The sequence below is a fragment of the Pararge aegeria genome, chromosome Z (assembly GCF_905163445.1).
Source record: "Pararge aegeria chromosome Z, ilParAegt1.1, whole genome shotgun sequence".
Classification (NCBI taxonomy): Eukaryota; Metazoa; Arthropoda; class Insecta; order Lepidoptera; family Nymphalidae; genus Pararge; species Pararge aegeria.
The window spans coordinates 21,088,424-21,103,708 of NC_053208.1; the positions used below are offsets into that span (position 1 = coordinate 21,088,424).

Consider the following 15,285-nt stretch of genomic DNA (forward strand, 5'->3'; position numbering starts at 1 on the left):
GAATAATCTTGAATTACGCAGTGAAAGAAAAATTTTGTGACAAAAAAGAACCTACTTTATTATATATTATAAATAAGCAATAAATATGTTATGAACATTTTTAAGTCGGTGCCAAGTAAAATGTAGAAAGTTACTAAAAAATTATAAATCATATAATTCGTATTCCTTTTTACATAGTATCAAGGAAAATACTAGTTAATTGGGGCGTTTATTCTTGAGGAGTTCTCTCGGCACTTCAACGGTCGGCTCCTTTATTGTGACGAGCATAATTTTTACCTTCTTTTTTTATTTTAACATAATCGAAGCGCAACCAGTTTTATACATATTATTATGTTGTTCCGGTGGCCATTAGTGGTCTATATCATCAGTTTCACTTGATTTGTGCTTTTCGATAGCAAATGCTCAAGTTGCTTTAAAAAAATACTCAAATCGCTTTAGGTGTCCCTATAATATTTCAAGAGATCCCTCAATTTCTCCAAGATCCCTTCAACAGATCTGGTGAAAATAAGACTATATGGGAAGTATACAATCTCAAAGAAAAAAAGTAATTCTTTAAATCGGTTTATAAATGACCGAGTTCTGAGCTAGCAAACATAACTTTTTGTAAGTTGGTTAAAAATGTTGGATACGGGTAGCAAATTGACTTTGCAGGACAGTATATTAAAGTCATAGACTGAAATCGTCGACCTATTTTTAGAACAAAAAAAAACACTTCATAAACGTTTACTGCTCCTTTATAATTTATGTTGCCGCCATCTTGAATCAGCCATTTTGGTTTTTTTTTTTCAGCTTACTGCCCAATGAATTATGAGTGTTAATTTTTTTAGCAGGCTCAAGTATTAAACTTGAAATAAATGATTATTATAATTAAGGTATAAAGGGTCTCTATTACTGAAAAAATTTACGCAAAAAACGAAATAAGTACTCAAGAACTTTTACATGTTAATAACAATAACTCTGCTAAGCAGTGGGACATAAATAGCAACCAAACACTCAATTCAATTTAGAATTTAAAATGTTATGAGTGAAAGTCATATTTATGAAAAAGGTGTGGATATGTGTGAGTAATGCATCCGTTTCACCCGGTCACTGCTTTCGATGTATAAAATTAAAATCAATCCATGTTCAATCATCCTATTGAGAAACAATCACAAAATACATGAAAAAACTTACAACGTGGTTAAAACTCATGTTTATAGTTCTCCTCTAGATCCTTTTTTCCTTTAGCGCTTAATAATTTACTATCACCAATTATAAGACCACAGGGTTAAAAATAAAATTACTAAACATACAACTTACCTTTGTCTTGTGGTCTACTCTGAACGTTAGTTTTTGCCGTAAATATTCACAATTCTTATATGAGGATTATGCGAGAACAAAGATTTTAGTTAGTGCGCAATTAAAGTCCACTTATCACTGTAACACTGATAAAAATGTCGGAGCGTCTCCCGTTCAAGCCGACCGAACACTGCGAAGCAAACCGCTCCCGAGCCTTTTCACGCGACACTGACAATTCAGAACCTTAATACATTTATATCACATGTTCCACAGTACATATTTTCATGTTAGTGTTTCCAGAATTGATTTTATAATTTTTTCAAAGGTTTTTTTAACGCAAGCAGATTCGCGACCCGCCCCAAACGAATGTGAAGTAAACAATGCCCAACTCGTTTAAGTAGGGACTGTACAGATTCTATCGATCACGTCATAATCCATATAACAGAAATATCCTCCGCCTCCGGGCTCCTATCTCAAAGGGAAATAAATACAGAGTGAAATGCTGTTATTATGTTATTATTGTTACAATGTGGTGTGGCAAAAAAGAGTAGAAATACTGGGCGCCTCTTTTAATTTCTACTCTTTTGCGTGTTTTTCTGGATGGATCCAGTTGGAAATTATTGTTTAGTAATAGAAAAAAAATCCCGTAACATTTTCTAATACAATAAGCAAATCGATATTAGTAAATTTCCATTTCATCAACTTTTATGTCAAGGTAATAACAGGAATCCAGAGTCTAAAAAGCATGGTAATTTTATCGCCAATGATATTATGTTTTATATTCATAAACACTAACCGTTTCACGACTATAAATTTGACAGTTCTCACTGAAAGTTTTAAAAAATCTTGACCACCTTATTGGAAAATAGTAATATTGGCTGTACGATGATATACCTTTGCCCTTTTCCTACGGTAAAGAATAAAGAAAAAAGTAAGAACATGGGCAAGGGCCCATAAATACATATACATAAATAGGCCTTTTTGGTATGTAGGAGGCATGGTGCCAAATACATACATTTATTTCGCTGTTTTGATTTTTAAATTCCACTTGCATATTTGCTTTAATATGCTTTCTCTCTTGAGGCATCCAAAAGGGGTAGTGTTGTTAATCAACTTACAACTTTTAATGTTCTAAATCTTTCTCCTGATACTCTAAAAAACTAATAACCTTTTCCTCAACAACCTAAAAAGATTTGGATCATATTTTTACCGAAGTTTGCTACGAGGCTACGAGAGCGGTGAGCTACGCCACCATCGTAGCAAACGGCGGCACACAGCTGCCGCATTTGGGTTGAAACGAGTTCTGCACCACAGTACACTGCTAGCCTACGTCTCTCTTCTGGGCACAGGCTTACTCTCTTATAGAAGAGAAAGTTCTAGAGAAGGATTTTACGATTATTGTCAAATGGTAGAGCTAGTGACTGGTACTCAGTTTTTTTTTTAATGGATGTATTAAAAGAGTAAAAGCGTGCTGACGCGTCTTCACCTATTTAAGAGCGTATGCTGATCTAAGAGAAATATTTTAGAATTATTTAATGAAATAACAATGATGACCCGTCGTCGCAGTGAGTGTTGTAGTCTTAGAAATTCAGGTCCGAGGTTCAATCCGCGGCAGGTACAAATTGGGAATTCATAGTTTCAGAATTTTCTCTGCTCTGGGAGGCTTGAGCTGGGCAGTTAGTACACTAACGAAAAAAATGTGTAAGGGATCAATGGGTAATTTAGTCATTACTAAACTCACGTGTAAGCTTTGTTTTGTGTAGGGGTAATAAAGACTGTTATTGCATAACGTATCGTCACAAGTCTTCCTACTTTTCTTTTAACATACATAGGCCATCCACCTTTCAGCCTCCGTAATGGAAACCTCTCTGGCGTAGTTATAAGCACTGTGGTATTAAATGTCGATGGTCCTGGGTTCAATGACCGGTGTTGAATTTATAAATATCCAAGTAGCCCATACTTGGATATTTATAAATTCTGAATTCTCTCTCGTATGGTCTGGTGGAATGCTTGGAACCCGGGTAGTTAACTACCACCAAATTCGTGCCGCTAAGTGATTTAGCGTTACGGTACGATGCTGTGCAGAAACCAAATGGCTATCGGTTTATTATAACTACAATGCCTCTAACAGGCTAGCCCGTTTGTTTCGACTCTCTGGCAAAAAAAGGGATGGGGCCCCTTTTTGTCAGGATCACTAGCATTCATTAAATATAATGAGGGGTAGATTAATGGTACTTTTATTTTAGACAGTGAAATAGGATTCCTTTTTTGTTTCCTAAATGTCCCTTGACTGCAATTGACTGCAAACTCACTTGCTTGTAAGTGATGATGTTAAAGGGCTAACCAGTTAGGGGTATGTCAGTTATATTAAACTCATACACCTAATCGATTTTTACGTATCATCGTAACAGAATGCCAAATCGATTAACGGCACGTCTTTGCCGGTAGGTTATTAACTAGCCACGGCGGAAACTTCCCACCAGACAAAATTCTGTGCAAAAATAATAAAACCCATGAAACTTTGAACAAAATTCGATTCAAAGGGGAAGTTTGTAATTGGTTGAAGCCTCAAACGTTAATTTACGTAACCTAACCAAACCCAAAACCCAAAAGAGAAAACAAGTTGTTGTCGGTTTGACAAATTTTCGTTAAGTCAGATTTTTGTTTAGTCCGACTTTTATGTAGCCAGTAGTACGAGTAAAATATAATCACAAAGAGTAATAGATGTTTTTTTTTTTTAATTCTTTATTTAAAGCGATGTTTCGTTGGGCAAATATGCCTGTCTAAAATGTGACATTTATCGTACATCTATGTAGTAATATGTAGATGATGCAGTTAGAAATAGCTAAGACTGACATCGAGAGGGGAATTATAATTGTCTCTTCTCGATACTAATCCCAGCCTAAATTTCTTGTGAATCGACTAAAAATATTCAACGGAGCATAGAGTTCGATTATTAATATTAAAGTGTCGTCTGTAATCTTTGTTCGGGGCACATTCCATTAGAGTGATAGATTTAGTTAAATTAATTTAATTATTAATTTATTATTTTTAATAAGAACGAGCTAAAGCCAATTAACGGCCAATTGTTGCTGTGGGCAGCGACCCTGCTTTTTGAGTCCAAGGCCGTGGGTTCGCTTCCCACGACTGGAAAATGTTTGTGTGATGAACTTGAATGTTTTTCAGTGTCTCGGTGTTTCACAACCGTTTCTTTTATCCAGCACAATACAATCTTGCTTATATTATTCTACTATTGCCCTTACTAGACCCTTATTCTGCGTTACTTTTGGAATAGCGAAAGAAAGTTGCAAAAATACTTATATGGTAGGTACAGACATAAACCCAGACAAACCAGTGGAAAATTTTATTCAGTAGACATATTGAAATTGAAAATATTAATATTGAATTCATGCAAAGTATAACATTCCAGTCCATTTTCCTTAAATATGATTTTCCACGTAGTTTCCACTGCGTCGCTGCTGCCAGCGAGTCAGCGGAATATGATATTCTCAGGTTACAATGCCCGAGGCATGCTTAATTTGGTAGTGCAGTCCGCATTTTGCGTATCCCGTCTTAACAATATCAAGTTCCTCATTTGGCCCGGGTCGGAATATGATTTACTGGGTGATGGATTTGTCTGTTCATTATAAATATAAATTCTATGTACCAGCCGGGAGTTCGGAAATTTGCAGTGTTCACACCGGCACTTCCGGTTATTATCAGTAAATTTTGGTAATTAGTCCGCCAACCCGTATTGGAGTAGCGTGGTAGGTTTATGCTCGCAAACTCTTGTTCGGAGAGGCGTTCTATTTCCAGTGATAGGACGATAGGAACACTATTATTTATGCAAATCACAATTTTGGTAAAACCTATTTCATATGTACCTTTTTACACAAGATACTAGAAATTCCGCGCCCCCTTCATCTGTCACCGTTTAGGAGCGTGACATTAGCAAATTCAGAAACCAACGTGTCGGGCGAAAATGCAAACTGAAAATGCAAAGTTGCCATTATGTCCACTTTTCCAAGTAAAATAAAATCTTATTGAACCGTTGGTAAATTATTTCTTTACCATTAAGTTGAATCATTTGAGTTTCTGTTGGTAGTCTTTAAATAAATAATTCGATTAGTAAATTATTAATTATATAAGAATCAAGATACAACTATTTTGAAGTGAAACTTCTTTAGAATCGTTGTGATTCAAACCGGATGCAACGGAAAAAACCACAGGTAAGAGACACAAATACAAAAATGTGTAGGATGAAGCCGGCAAAGAATGTGACAGAAATGTACATACTATTTTATCTGTTTTTTTCCTGTTTAAGTTACGAAGGAATCCGAACAATATCTAGATAAAGAAACAAACATCATAAATGTATATGACAGAGTGAGATAGAAAACATTAAACATCTTTTACCTATTCTAGTTACCATGGAAACTAAACAATAAACCTTACATTTATCCTAATAGTTCTAATACTCTACATCCACCTAAATTCTCGTAGGCTACTTTTCAGAAGTTACACTTCCAAGTTCCACCGTGTGTGAATAAATTGCACAGGTTTTTTTTTTTCTTTGGTTATATGTGTATGTTTATCTGGTGTTGAGAAACTGTTATAATAATAATTTGGTATTTTAAGGATCTGGTATTTTGCTCTGGAGCGTTTAAATCTGCCTAATAAAAAGTGACTCTGAGGTCACTTTTTAATATCAATCATGTTAGGTTGGATACCTATAACTTACAATATAACCTATTGCGCGCCTCATAAGCGGAGCGTGACGTCATGCTCTACTCTCGGCATGTCAAAAAACCCAGTGTTTCAAAACTTAAATGATGTTTTTTTTATTAGTATAACACTTACAGGATAATATGAGTGCACTAACATCAAATTAAATAATCTGTCTAGCACATATGATATATATTTTATAAGCAATTATTCTTGTGCAATATAGTAAATAATAATAAAACTAATCATTCTTGGACGTCCGTGTGTCTGCCTTTACGAATCCGTGTATGTGGCAGAGAAATTGGACGAAAATATTATCTTACCGGAATATTTTTTTTTGTTATATAAAGTAATGCACTTTGCTGATTCCTAGTTAATATTAGCGTTCTAAGTACTGTCGTTTAATTATAATTTATCAAAAACTACAAAAATACATATACATTTTTTTTAGTATATTTTCTTCCCACCTTTTTGTTTTTTTCCTTTTTATTCATTCAGTTCATTAAACTAAATCATCGTTATCATAAATATCGTAAAAAAAAAATGTAGACTAATTTATTTACTAGTAAAGTTTTTTGAGAGTTTTTTTTTTTTAAACTTGAGTTTTTGTTTTAGGATTATTTTTTTAAATGTGAATGACCGCTATCAGGCGTGCACTTTTGGATTTTCCAAAGTTGATTAAATAACTTTACGTAGTAGGGTTTGTGACGAGTTGACAGTCTCGTCCGAAGAAGTAGGTACCTACGACCGCCATGATGAATTGTTGCTCTGATTATACGCGATGGTTTTCCACTCACGGAACACAATTGTTACTATATTAAGACCGTTTACACATTAACACACTACTTTCCACACAACATATGCTTTTATAATAATCTTTATATATATATTTCTTGTGTGCGTGTGTATGTCAATGAACTCCTCCTATACGGCTGGACCGATTTGAATGTATTTTTTGGTATACGTTTGGGTGGCACCCCGGATGGTTTAGATTCACAAATTAGCTCGACCGATGGCGCTGGGGTCCGCTAGTTATATATATATTTCTTGTGTGCGTGTGTATGTCACTGAAATCCTTCTAGACGGCTGGACCGATTTGAATGAATTTTTTGGAATACGTTTGGGTGCCACCCTGGATGGTTTAGATTCTCAAATTAGCCCGACAGATGGCGCTGGGGTCCGCTAGTAATTATATAAAAATATTATTCGAATAATACGAAAACGTGACACTTTCGGCTTTCGAAAGGTGCTTAGTTGATATTTAGGAAAAAAATAAAAATAGAGGAGAACCAAAGACATACCTACTGCAATATTTAAACCCCTTTATGTTTCATAGTAAATGATGTTACCTAAATAAATTAGTAATAGTTGAAAAAAATCGTATGAAATAAAATATCGTGAACATTCCTGCGCGCCATGGTAAGTCGGAGGTCATTGGCCGACAACGGTGTCCGGTAATTCGAAAAGAAATACCACCGTCTCACTCACTGACAAAACACAAAAACTCAGCAACGCAAAAGCCTGTAAATGTGAAATTTGAAAAGTAGGTTTCTTCTATGACGTAGGTGTCAGTTGAGAAACGGTTTTGAGAAATTACCCTAAATACTTAATTATTACCATTATTACCAGATTAATTGGTCTGGTGGGAGGCTTTGGCCGTGGCTTGTTACCACCCTACCAGCAAAGACGTGCCGTTAAGCGATTTAGTGTTCCGGCCGCGTGGAAACCGATTAGGGGTTTTAAGACTACCATACTCACTAACAGGTTAGCCCGCTACCATCTAAGACTGCATCGTTATTTACCACCCGGTGAGATTGCAGTCAAGGGCTAACTTGTAGTGGAATAAAAAAAAACCCCTTCAAGGTGGAAAATACGGTTTGGAAGTTTGTATAAAAATTCCATTTTCTGTTATGTCATGTTCTGTTATTATAATCCCATGATAAGTTAGATACATGGAAATCGGCCTTTAGGTTATCAGCTTATAGCTTAGCTTAGCTTAGCAGATAGATAATTTTGGAAAATCCCTGGTAAGGGAACCAACCTAAATTACGCCTTACTTATAGTAGTAATCTGTATATACTATATATTAATATATAAAGATTACTATTAATTAAAAAATTGCCAATAGCTTCTTTTCTTTTCTTTCTGGTACGGTATTTATATACAGTATAATATTTTTTTTTAATAATTTAACATAACAGTAAAATACTTTTTCATTCCAGTTGCACATTTAATTTACAAATTAAAGTGATTTAAAAAAAATTACGTACTCCGATACAAATCAGTTATTTTTAGAGATACACTTATCTAATTGAATTGAAAAAGTATGTTATAAAAAGTGCAACAGCTGTAGTTAAGTGTACATAAGTAAAGGACAATCGCGGTGCGGCTGGAGGTCTCATAGAGTTTGGACATGACTGATCTCCTCCCACACAACACACAAGAATTGCTTGCTCGCAATCGAAAAGACTTTTTCAGGTACCTACATAAATACTTGAACATTGGACTAAAATCAACCCTACATACATTAGGTTAAAGCTTAAATTTGCATAAAATTCTTTAGCTCAAACGTACTAGAACTTTTGTGGAACAAAAATCTAAAATACAGGATTTGCGACTTTAAAACGAGTGAGATAAGTACATTTTACTTGGACGAAAGGGTGTTCTATACTCGAAAACGACTCCACGGTTGCGAACGAGAACATCGTGTACTTGAGCTACAGGTAAACAAATGTATTCGATCATGGCAATTGGTATGTAGAAGAAAATAAAGTAAGACTGAATTGGTTATGTTCATGTTCGACTGCAGATCACGAAGTTCTGGGTTCAAACAATAAAAAGAATTGGGTCTTTCTATCAAGAAATTCTCACTATCAGCCCGGGTTTTGGTGGGCGGGAATTGGTGGTGATAACATCTGCCGTACCCCGAATCTGCCTAATTACGTTTGACGAGTCCAGAATCCGTCCATAACCGGAAAATCTCTCTGGAGATTGATTAATGTGGCCAAAATCAGTCAGGGAAATTGTTAAACTGTTGTCCTAAAACGCTAGGTATTCTCAATTTTTTTACTAGCAGTTATCAAATACGTTGTTAAATCACAATTTCTGTTGTATTTATGAAGAACTAGCGTACCCAGCCCGCTTCGCCGGGCTAGATTTGCTTTATTTTCTTTAAACAACAAACTTACATATTACATTTTTAATTTAAGCCTCATAATATATTAAATCGTTTATTTCGCTCCTCATTCATTCTCTTCTATTCTCTTCTCGAGCGGGTGAAGATCATTCTCTCTACCTATGTACGCCCAACAATAGAATATCATCATAGTAAATAAAAGCTGTATTTGACAGTTTGATAGTTCAAAAATAGGAGTGCTCGGATCGTCACCAAACTTTACAGGATTACTCGCCAGGTCAATCCGGAGATTCTCTGAAAGTTTCATTGAAATCGGTCCAGCCGTTTCGGAGCCTAGACGGAACATACATATTCTCTTTTATATATATATAGAGACGCTCAGAACTTTTCCACTTAATAGAAAAAGTTTCACTAAATCCGCTTTAATAATTCCGGCGATGAAATTTTGCCTAGCCTAGTTGTTTTCTAACCAAGTCCTACACTTGCCTGTGAAAGTTCCGATTCAGTATTGGTTCAGCGATAAAATTTGGCCGAACAACGAGACAGTACTTATATTCCAATGAAACACTCCGATAATAACAAAGCATGACATACCTAAAATATATTTTTAATATCGTCAAAAAGTATTAAAATTATTATACAACAACTGGTATGATTGTGTTCACTCATTTTTCCGCTTTCAGCTTGTTGCCGACTACTTAGAATGGAGTAATCCTCTCTAATTGGCCAAGTGGCGCAAGGAGGATCTGAAAATACTTCGTCTTATAATTGTTAAAGATGTTCTTAAAATATTTCATGTTTGGTATAAACTTTTATACAAGTGGGCTTATTTTTTTTTACTCTACATAATCTCTACCATATATTTTCTTTACCCACTAAAAAGGCTTAGATAAATTTCAATGGCCAGATTAATGTAAGGAAGAACTTAGGATGATATTAAGCCCGGAAAAACAGATAGTTTCAGATTTAAAAAAAACTTCAACTTTTAAAAGTCCAAGTCACGTTTTTTGCAATTGCAGCAGACATGGGTCGTATTCGAAAATTTTAAATTCCTATTTTTTTTAATTATCATGTTTGTTGCTTTGTGTACTGCGTATTTCAATTAGTCAACGCACAAAGTGAGTTGAGTATTATTCATTGATTTCCAAAGTGAGGGACGCACCCCCGTAGCGGGCTGTGAGACATAACATGGGGATAACGGATGCCTATAATAATTAAATTTCGAACACACATCAAACTGTAGTAATATTATGACGTCGATGCAATGCCGCAGCTTTAATTAATGACCATTAAGCAAAGCAAAAGCAAAGCAAAGCTAGTCGATATTGAATTTTGATTTTATATTCATAGATGTAATGTTTTATTGTATACAATTTTACAAAACCACTTGACATTTTGGAGATTTCTCTGAAAAAGTTCAAAGTTTATATTAAACGTAAGCCTATAGAAAAGTCCTATTATAGTATTAAGGACAAAAATGCCTGGGTGTAAATTATTGCTCAAACCAGGTTAATTCTTTAATAGTTTAAAAAGACAAAGTGAGATGGTGATGACAAAAAAAAAATAACAACCGGCTTATGGTATTTTAGACTCTTCGTACATTGAGTGCCGAGTTTGCGTAGAATTTGACTTCAAATCACAAGCTAAAGATATACGGATGACGTTAAAATTATGTTGGAAAAGAGCAATCTGCTGAGTTTCTTGCCAGCTCTTCTCAGTGGAATGTGCCTTCCGAACCGGTGGTAGAGTCTCTACAAACAGACTGGCTTGACGTTTCAAAAGTGCTTATAAATTAGGCCTACTTGAAATAAATGAATTTATAATTTGAATTTGAGTTAGCAGCAAGATTTTAGTATTTAGTAAGGTGTGACTTGCTGGTATTCTTGTATCATTTTATTTTTATTTAAAGTAAAGCAAATAGTGTCGTAACGACCGCCGTGGCGATGAAGCTCATTCGCGCAGTCGAGTAGACTTCCTTTATATTCAGCCATTTGCAAGCGTTCCACATACAAAAACGGATGCCGTTGAAGTAATGATAGACAAACGGCGCGCCCAAACATATCTTAATTAAAAATATGGACGGCCGTGAAAGGTCCAGGCTTTGAATAATTAATACGTAAGTTTCTACACCGTTTGACAGAAACAGGCTTCCAAACGCCATTAGCAGAGCGTATGTAACTAAAACTATACCTGGAACAAACACAAATAAATATATTGCTATCTTCAAAACTGTCCTGAACCAAAATTACCATATATTTGTAGCACTGCCCTCTACAGTTATTAGCATTGCATTTACTCCTGCGAGTATTTTTTTACGATACTACAGTGCAATAACAAATAAGATACTGAAACCTGCCAAGTTGCGGCGAGTTTAGATAGCGGACTCCGGCTCAAAATTATTGTTTTTTTTTATATCAACCCATTACCGCCCCACTAGAGGGCAGGGGTCTCCTCCCACAATGAGAGGGGGTTAAGGCTGCAGTCCACCACGGTGGCCCAGTGCTGATTTGTTGACTTCACACACCTCTGAGAACATTATGGAGAACCTCTCAAGAATGCAGGTTTCCTCACGATGTTTCCTTCACCGTTGAAGCAAGTAATATTTTAATTGCTCAAAACGCATATAACTTTGAAAAGTTAGAAGTGCATGCTGTGATTCGAACCCGCCCCCCGAAAGCGTAGTCGAAGTCCCACTGGGCCATCACCGCTTAATTACTTCACCAGGAAGGTCATCAAAAACGTCGTTCTTTTTCTTTTATACCGGAATTATTTTATTTAATAACGCAAAACTTCATCAACAAACTTCAGTCGATTGACTTCCACTGCTGGGGATATGTATTTTATGGGAAGTTCAAAAATGAACTCTAGATTTTGGTCGAAATAGGTTATTCACTCGCGATCGTTATTCCTGGCGGAGTAAAATTTACTAATGCTCTACTTTCGAATTAAACTGAATATATTAAATTATTGATAATCGACCAAAACTAGTAACTCACGAAAATGGCGCGAAGCTTTTATTAATTTCAATACATCAATAATTTACTCTTTCTTTGTGGTTTTACTATAAACATGAAAGTAAGTACTATAATTTCGAGTAAAATTTAGCCCAGACTAATTAGGCAAAAAATGTGGATTTGCTATATGAAATCAAGAGTTTTAGGAAAGTGTGGGGAGTAAAACCCTTATTGGGTAACATGAAAGGCGGAAGAGCTCTAAATGGTACATCGCACAGAAAATATTCTACCTGTTAGACAAAATGAAACAATATTAAATTCCCTTCAAATTTGTGTAGGAGTTTGTTTTTATCTCATATTTATTACCGAAATTTCTAGTGGAAAAAGTAGTAGTGGTAAAAGTACCTTGAACATCTCCGGAGCTAGTAAAAGGTATTAAAAGTTATAGTTGGTTTAGACGGGTCATTTATTGAAAGACATCAAAGATTTATAAAAGCTACAGCCTACAACTACTATAAATGAGAATATGTAAGTAACGAAAATAAGCGTAATACTGAAATGAACTAACTTTGGTTCACTTAACAGTTCAATTAAACGTCATGAGACAAGACGCGGTGTTCTGTTACTAATTAGTAAATTACTGCTAATTATCGAGAATTGCTTTGCTAACCATGCTTAAGCGAGGTCAATGACGGCGACGGTAAGCTAGCTGAGGATTTGACAAAGGGGATCATAAGTCGGCTATTCAATTCATATTAAGTCGACTTTAACGCCTAATTATATATGTCGTTGGGGGTTGCACCCAGTAAATTTTAATGAGCTTGTAATCTCTAAATAATTTACCTCGCACCAAAGCGTTGCGGCACCCAAAAATGATCTTATTTAATTTTTGCGTAAAGTTTTCGTCATTTTTACGAGGCTCCAAAGGGTCGTTACTAGATATTCAAAAGCCTACAACCTTCTGAGAAATCAAATAGACTTTTCAAATCCGACTGTTGGTTACAGACAAAAACAAACTTTCTTTCTTTCAAACAAAAAACAAAGAAGTAAAACGACAAACCTTTAAAAGTGGACAGTAAACCTGCATGGAAAATAAAGCACTACAATACTAAAGCAGTACACACGTGAAAGGTAACTATGGGTCACGAAGTTAGGATACAAAGTTTGCACGTAGAAAACAATCATTTCAAGTTAGAGTTAAGGTAAGACCGTTCGAATTTTTTTTTTTTCAAGCATTGTTGTTATATTTTTTATGTATCATTTACCAGTTGCACGTTGTACAATAGAAGTCATAGCTGGCAGGGTTGGCGCGTATATAGTTAAATGCGGAGACATTGGCCGGTTTAGTTTCATGTTCTTCGCGTCGTGACACGTGTATACCAGGGGCTGGTAAGACTTGTATTCTATCTGGTGCTTGGCCTTTGCTGAAGGAACACTGCCGCCACACCCGCATGAATTTTTGTTTACAGAAGAGCCATGAATGAACGATGTTGATGGAACAAACCAGCTGTTGGAACAAACTTTTATTTCACAACTATAACACAATTTTTTTTTATATTAAAAGTTTCTAGCAAGCTCTTTCAGATTGCAAACGTCTCAACAGAATTTCGTCCACCGTATTGTATGGAGCACTAGAGATTTGTCTCTTGTAGTGTTAAAACAGAAAAAATAATCTGAAGAGGCACTACAAATTTTGCACCAGTCGAGCAAAATCATCTGATATACACTGAATCTGAGAACCACCAAGGATGTGTTTTTTCGTTGTGAGGTCGATATTGTCTATTCGCCTATAGTTTACTATAACTATTCTTATATATATATTTTTTTAGTTTGTGATTTCACTACGTAGAAATACTCCGAGAATCTATTTAAAATATGTAACTTAAAAACAGATTTATTTCAGAGAAGCGCTCATAATTAGTATGGTATTCAAGAAACGCAATAAAATTCTAAGGGAGTCAGCGAACCGTGAGAGAGACACTTTTTTAATAAAGGCCATTCACGCTGCTTTCACAACACCACCTCTTAATTTTTGCGACCCGATGTACTTACCAGTTGGTATTCACAGTTCTCAATAATTGCATGTCCGTTCTTAAGAAGCTGGATTTTAGTAATAAGCTAAGCATTTCGAATTAATATTTGGTTAATTTCTAATCTAATTATAGGTGTTCTAAAAGCAACTAAATATTTGACATTAAATTAGACTGACGTTTTGATTAAAACGACTGATTGATTAAAAACTGCTTTAGAATTTTTAAGTATTGCTCCTGCTGTCAATGAGTATACATTTACTACTTTACTCATAGTTTTTTTCTTGAGGAAAGAGGATACAAAGATAAGTATTTAAATCCGGCTTTATAAAGTACAAATAATATTATTATTTAAAATTTTATATTGCACAACATCGCAGACTTAGCTTCGAAAGTGAGGAAAGAAAGTTGGATGTAAATTTTAATGCAGTCTCTTTACACATATTCAAAAAGTTAGCAGCGTGCAGTTTGCAGCGCTTTTAAAGGGCGTTCTCCTAAGCGAAAACTATGAACAGGCTCGAACGATTTCACAGACAAACACCTGTAGAAGCTTTACAACTAGAATTCCTTTTACAGCTATTGGCCGTTTCAGAATTTGAAGATGCGTTTTCACACTAGCCTATAGCATATATACAAAGCTTCTTTCTCTTCTTTTTAATGTATTTAAACAAAATTACGTCCGGGTTCAATCAACAGTTAAGATGAGAGTCCCCGTTACAATGGCATGATGTTTTTATGAAAATTCAAATGTAATCAGCACAGCAGTAGTAAGGGCAATCGATATTTAACTATTGCTTTAATTAATTAAGTAACGTAACTCAAAGAGTTCAAAAATTTGCTAAATAATAAAAAAATAAAGTTGACAGATGTCTGCGATGGGCCTATTGCATGAACCATTAATTTAATACGATATTAAAGAACTCAAAAATAGTAACATATTAAATCAATGTATGTAACTATCGCAGGATGGACTATACTTAAAACGTCCGATTAATGAGCTAAACAGTAATTTTGTGGCAGGTATATATTGGTTAACAGGCGGTCTATAAACTGAATAATACTGCTATTAGTAGATAAATTTACTTGCAAAAATATTTTAAAAATAAGGCACTAAAGTTCATTTTTTATACACTAAGAATATTTCGTGTGCCTCGGAAATGGT

General features: G+C 35.1%; 1 protein-coding gene across 1 annotated transcript; it reads right to left on the reverse strand.

The window, feature by feature from the left end:
* Positions 1 to 10,972: 10,972 nt before the first annotated feature.
* Positions 10,973 to 14,236, reverse strand: LOC120636520 (succinate dehydrogenase cytochrome b560 subunit, mitochondrial-like). Its single transcript, XM_039908032.1, has 3 exons — positions 14,146 to 14,236; positions 13,359 to 13,600; positions 10,973 to 11,329 (listed from the first exon to the last, which is right to left on the reverse strand). Exons 1-3 carry the CDS (start codon positions 14,217 to 14,219, stop codon positions 11,043 to 11,045), a joined length of 603 nt encoding a protein of 200 aa, XP_039763966.1. The 5' UTR covers positions 14,220 to 14,236; the 3' UTR covers positions 10,973 to 11,042.
* Positions 14,237 to 15,285: the final 1,049 nt, after the last annotated feature.

Excerpts from the sequence above, each read along its gene's own strand:
- LOC120636520 (XM_039908032.1), bottom strand. The coding sequence starts at position 14,219 with ATGCTTAGCTTATTACTAAAATCCAGCTTCTTAAGAACGGACATGCAA. Across the intron at positions 13,601-14,145 it reads AGAACTGTGAATACCAACTG|CTGGTTTGTTCCATCAACAT; the intron begins GTAAGTACATCG and ends TTGTTCCAACAG. Across the intron at positions 11,330-13,358 it reads TATTGTACAACGTGCAACTG|GTATAGTTTTAGTTACATAC; the intron begins GTAAATGATACA and ends TGTTTGTTCCAG.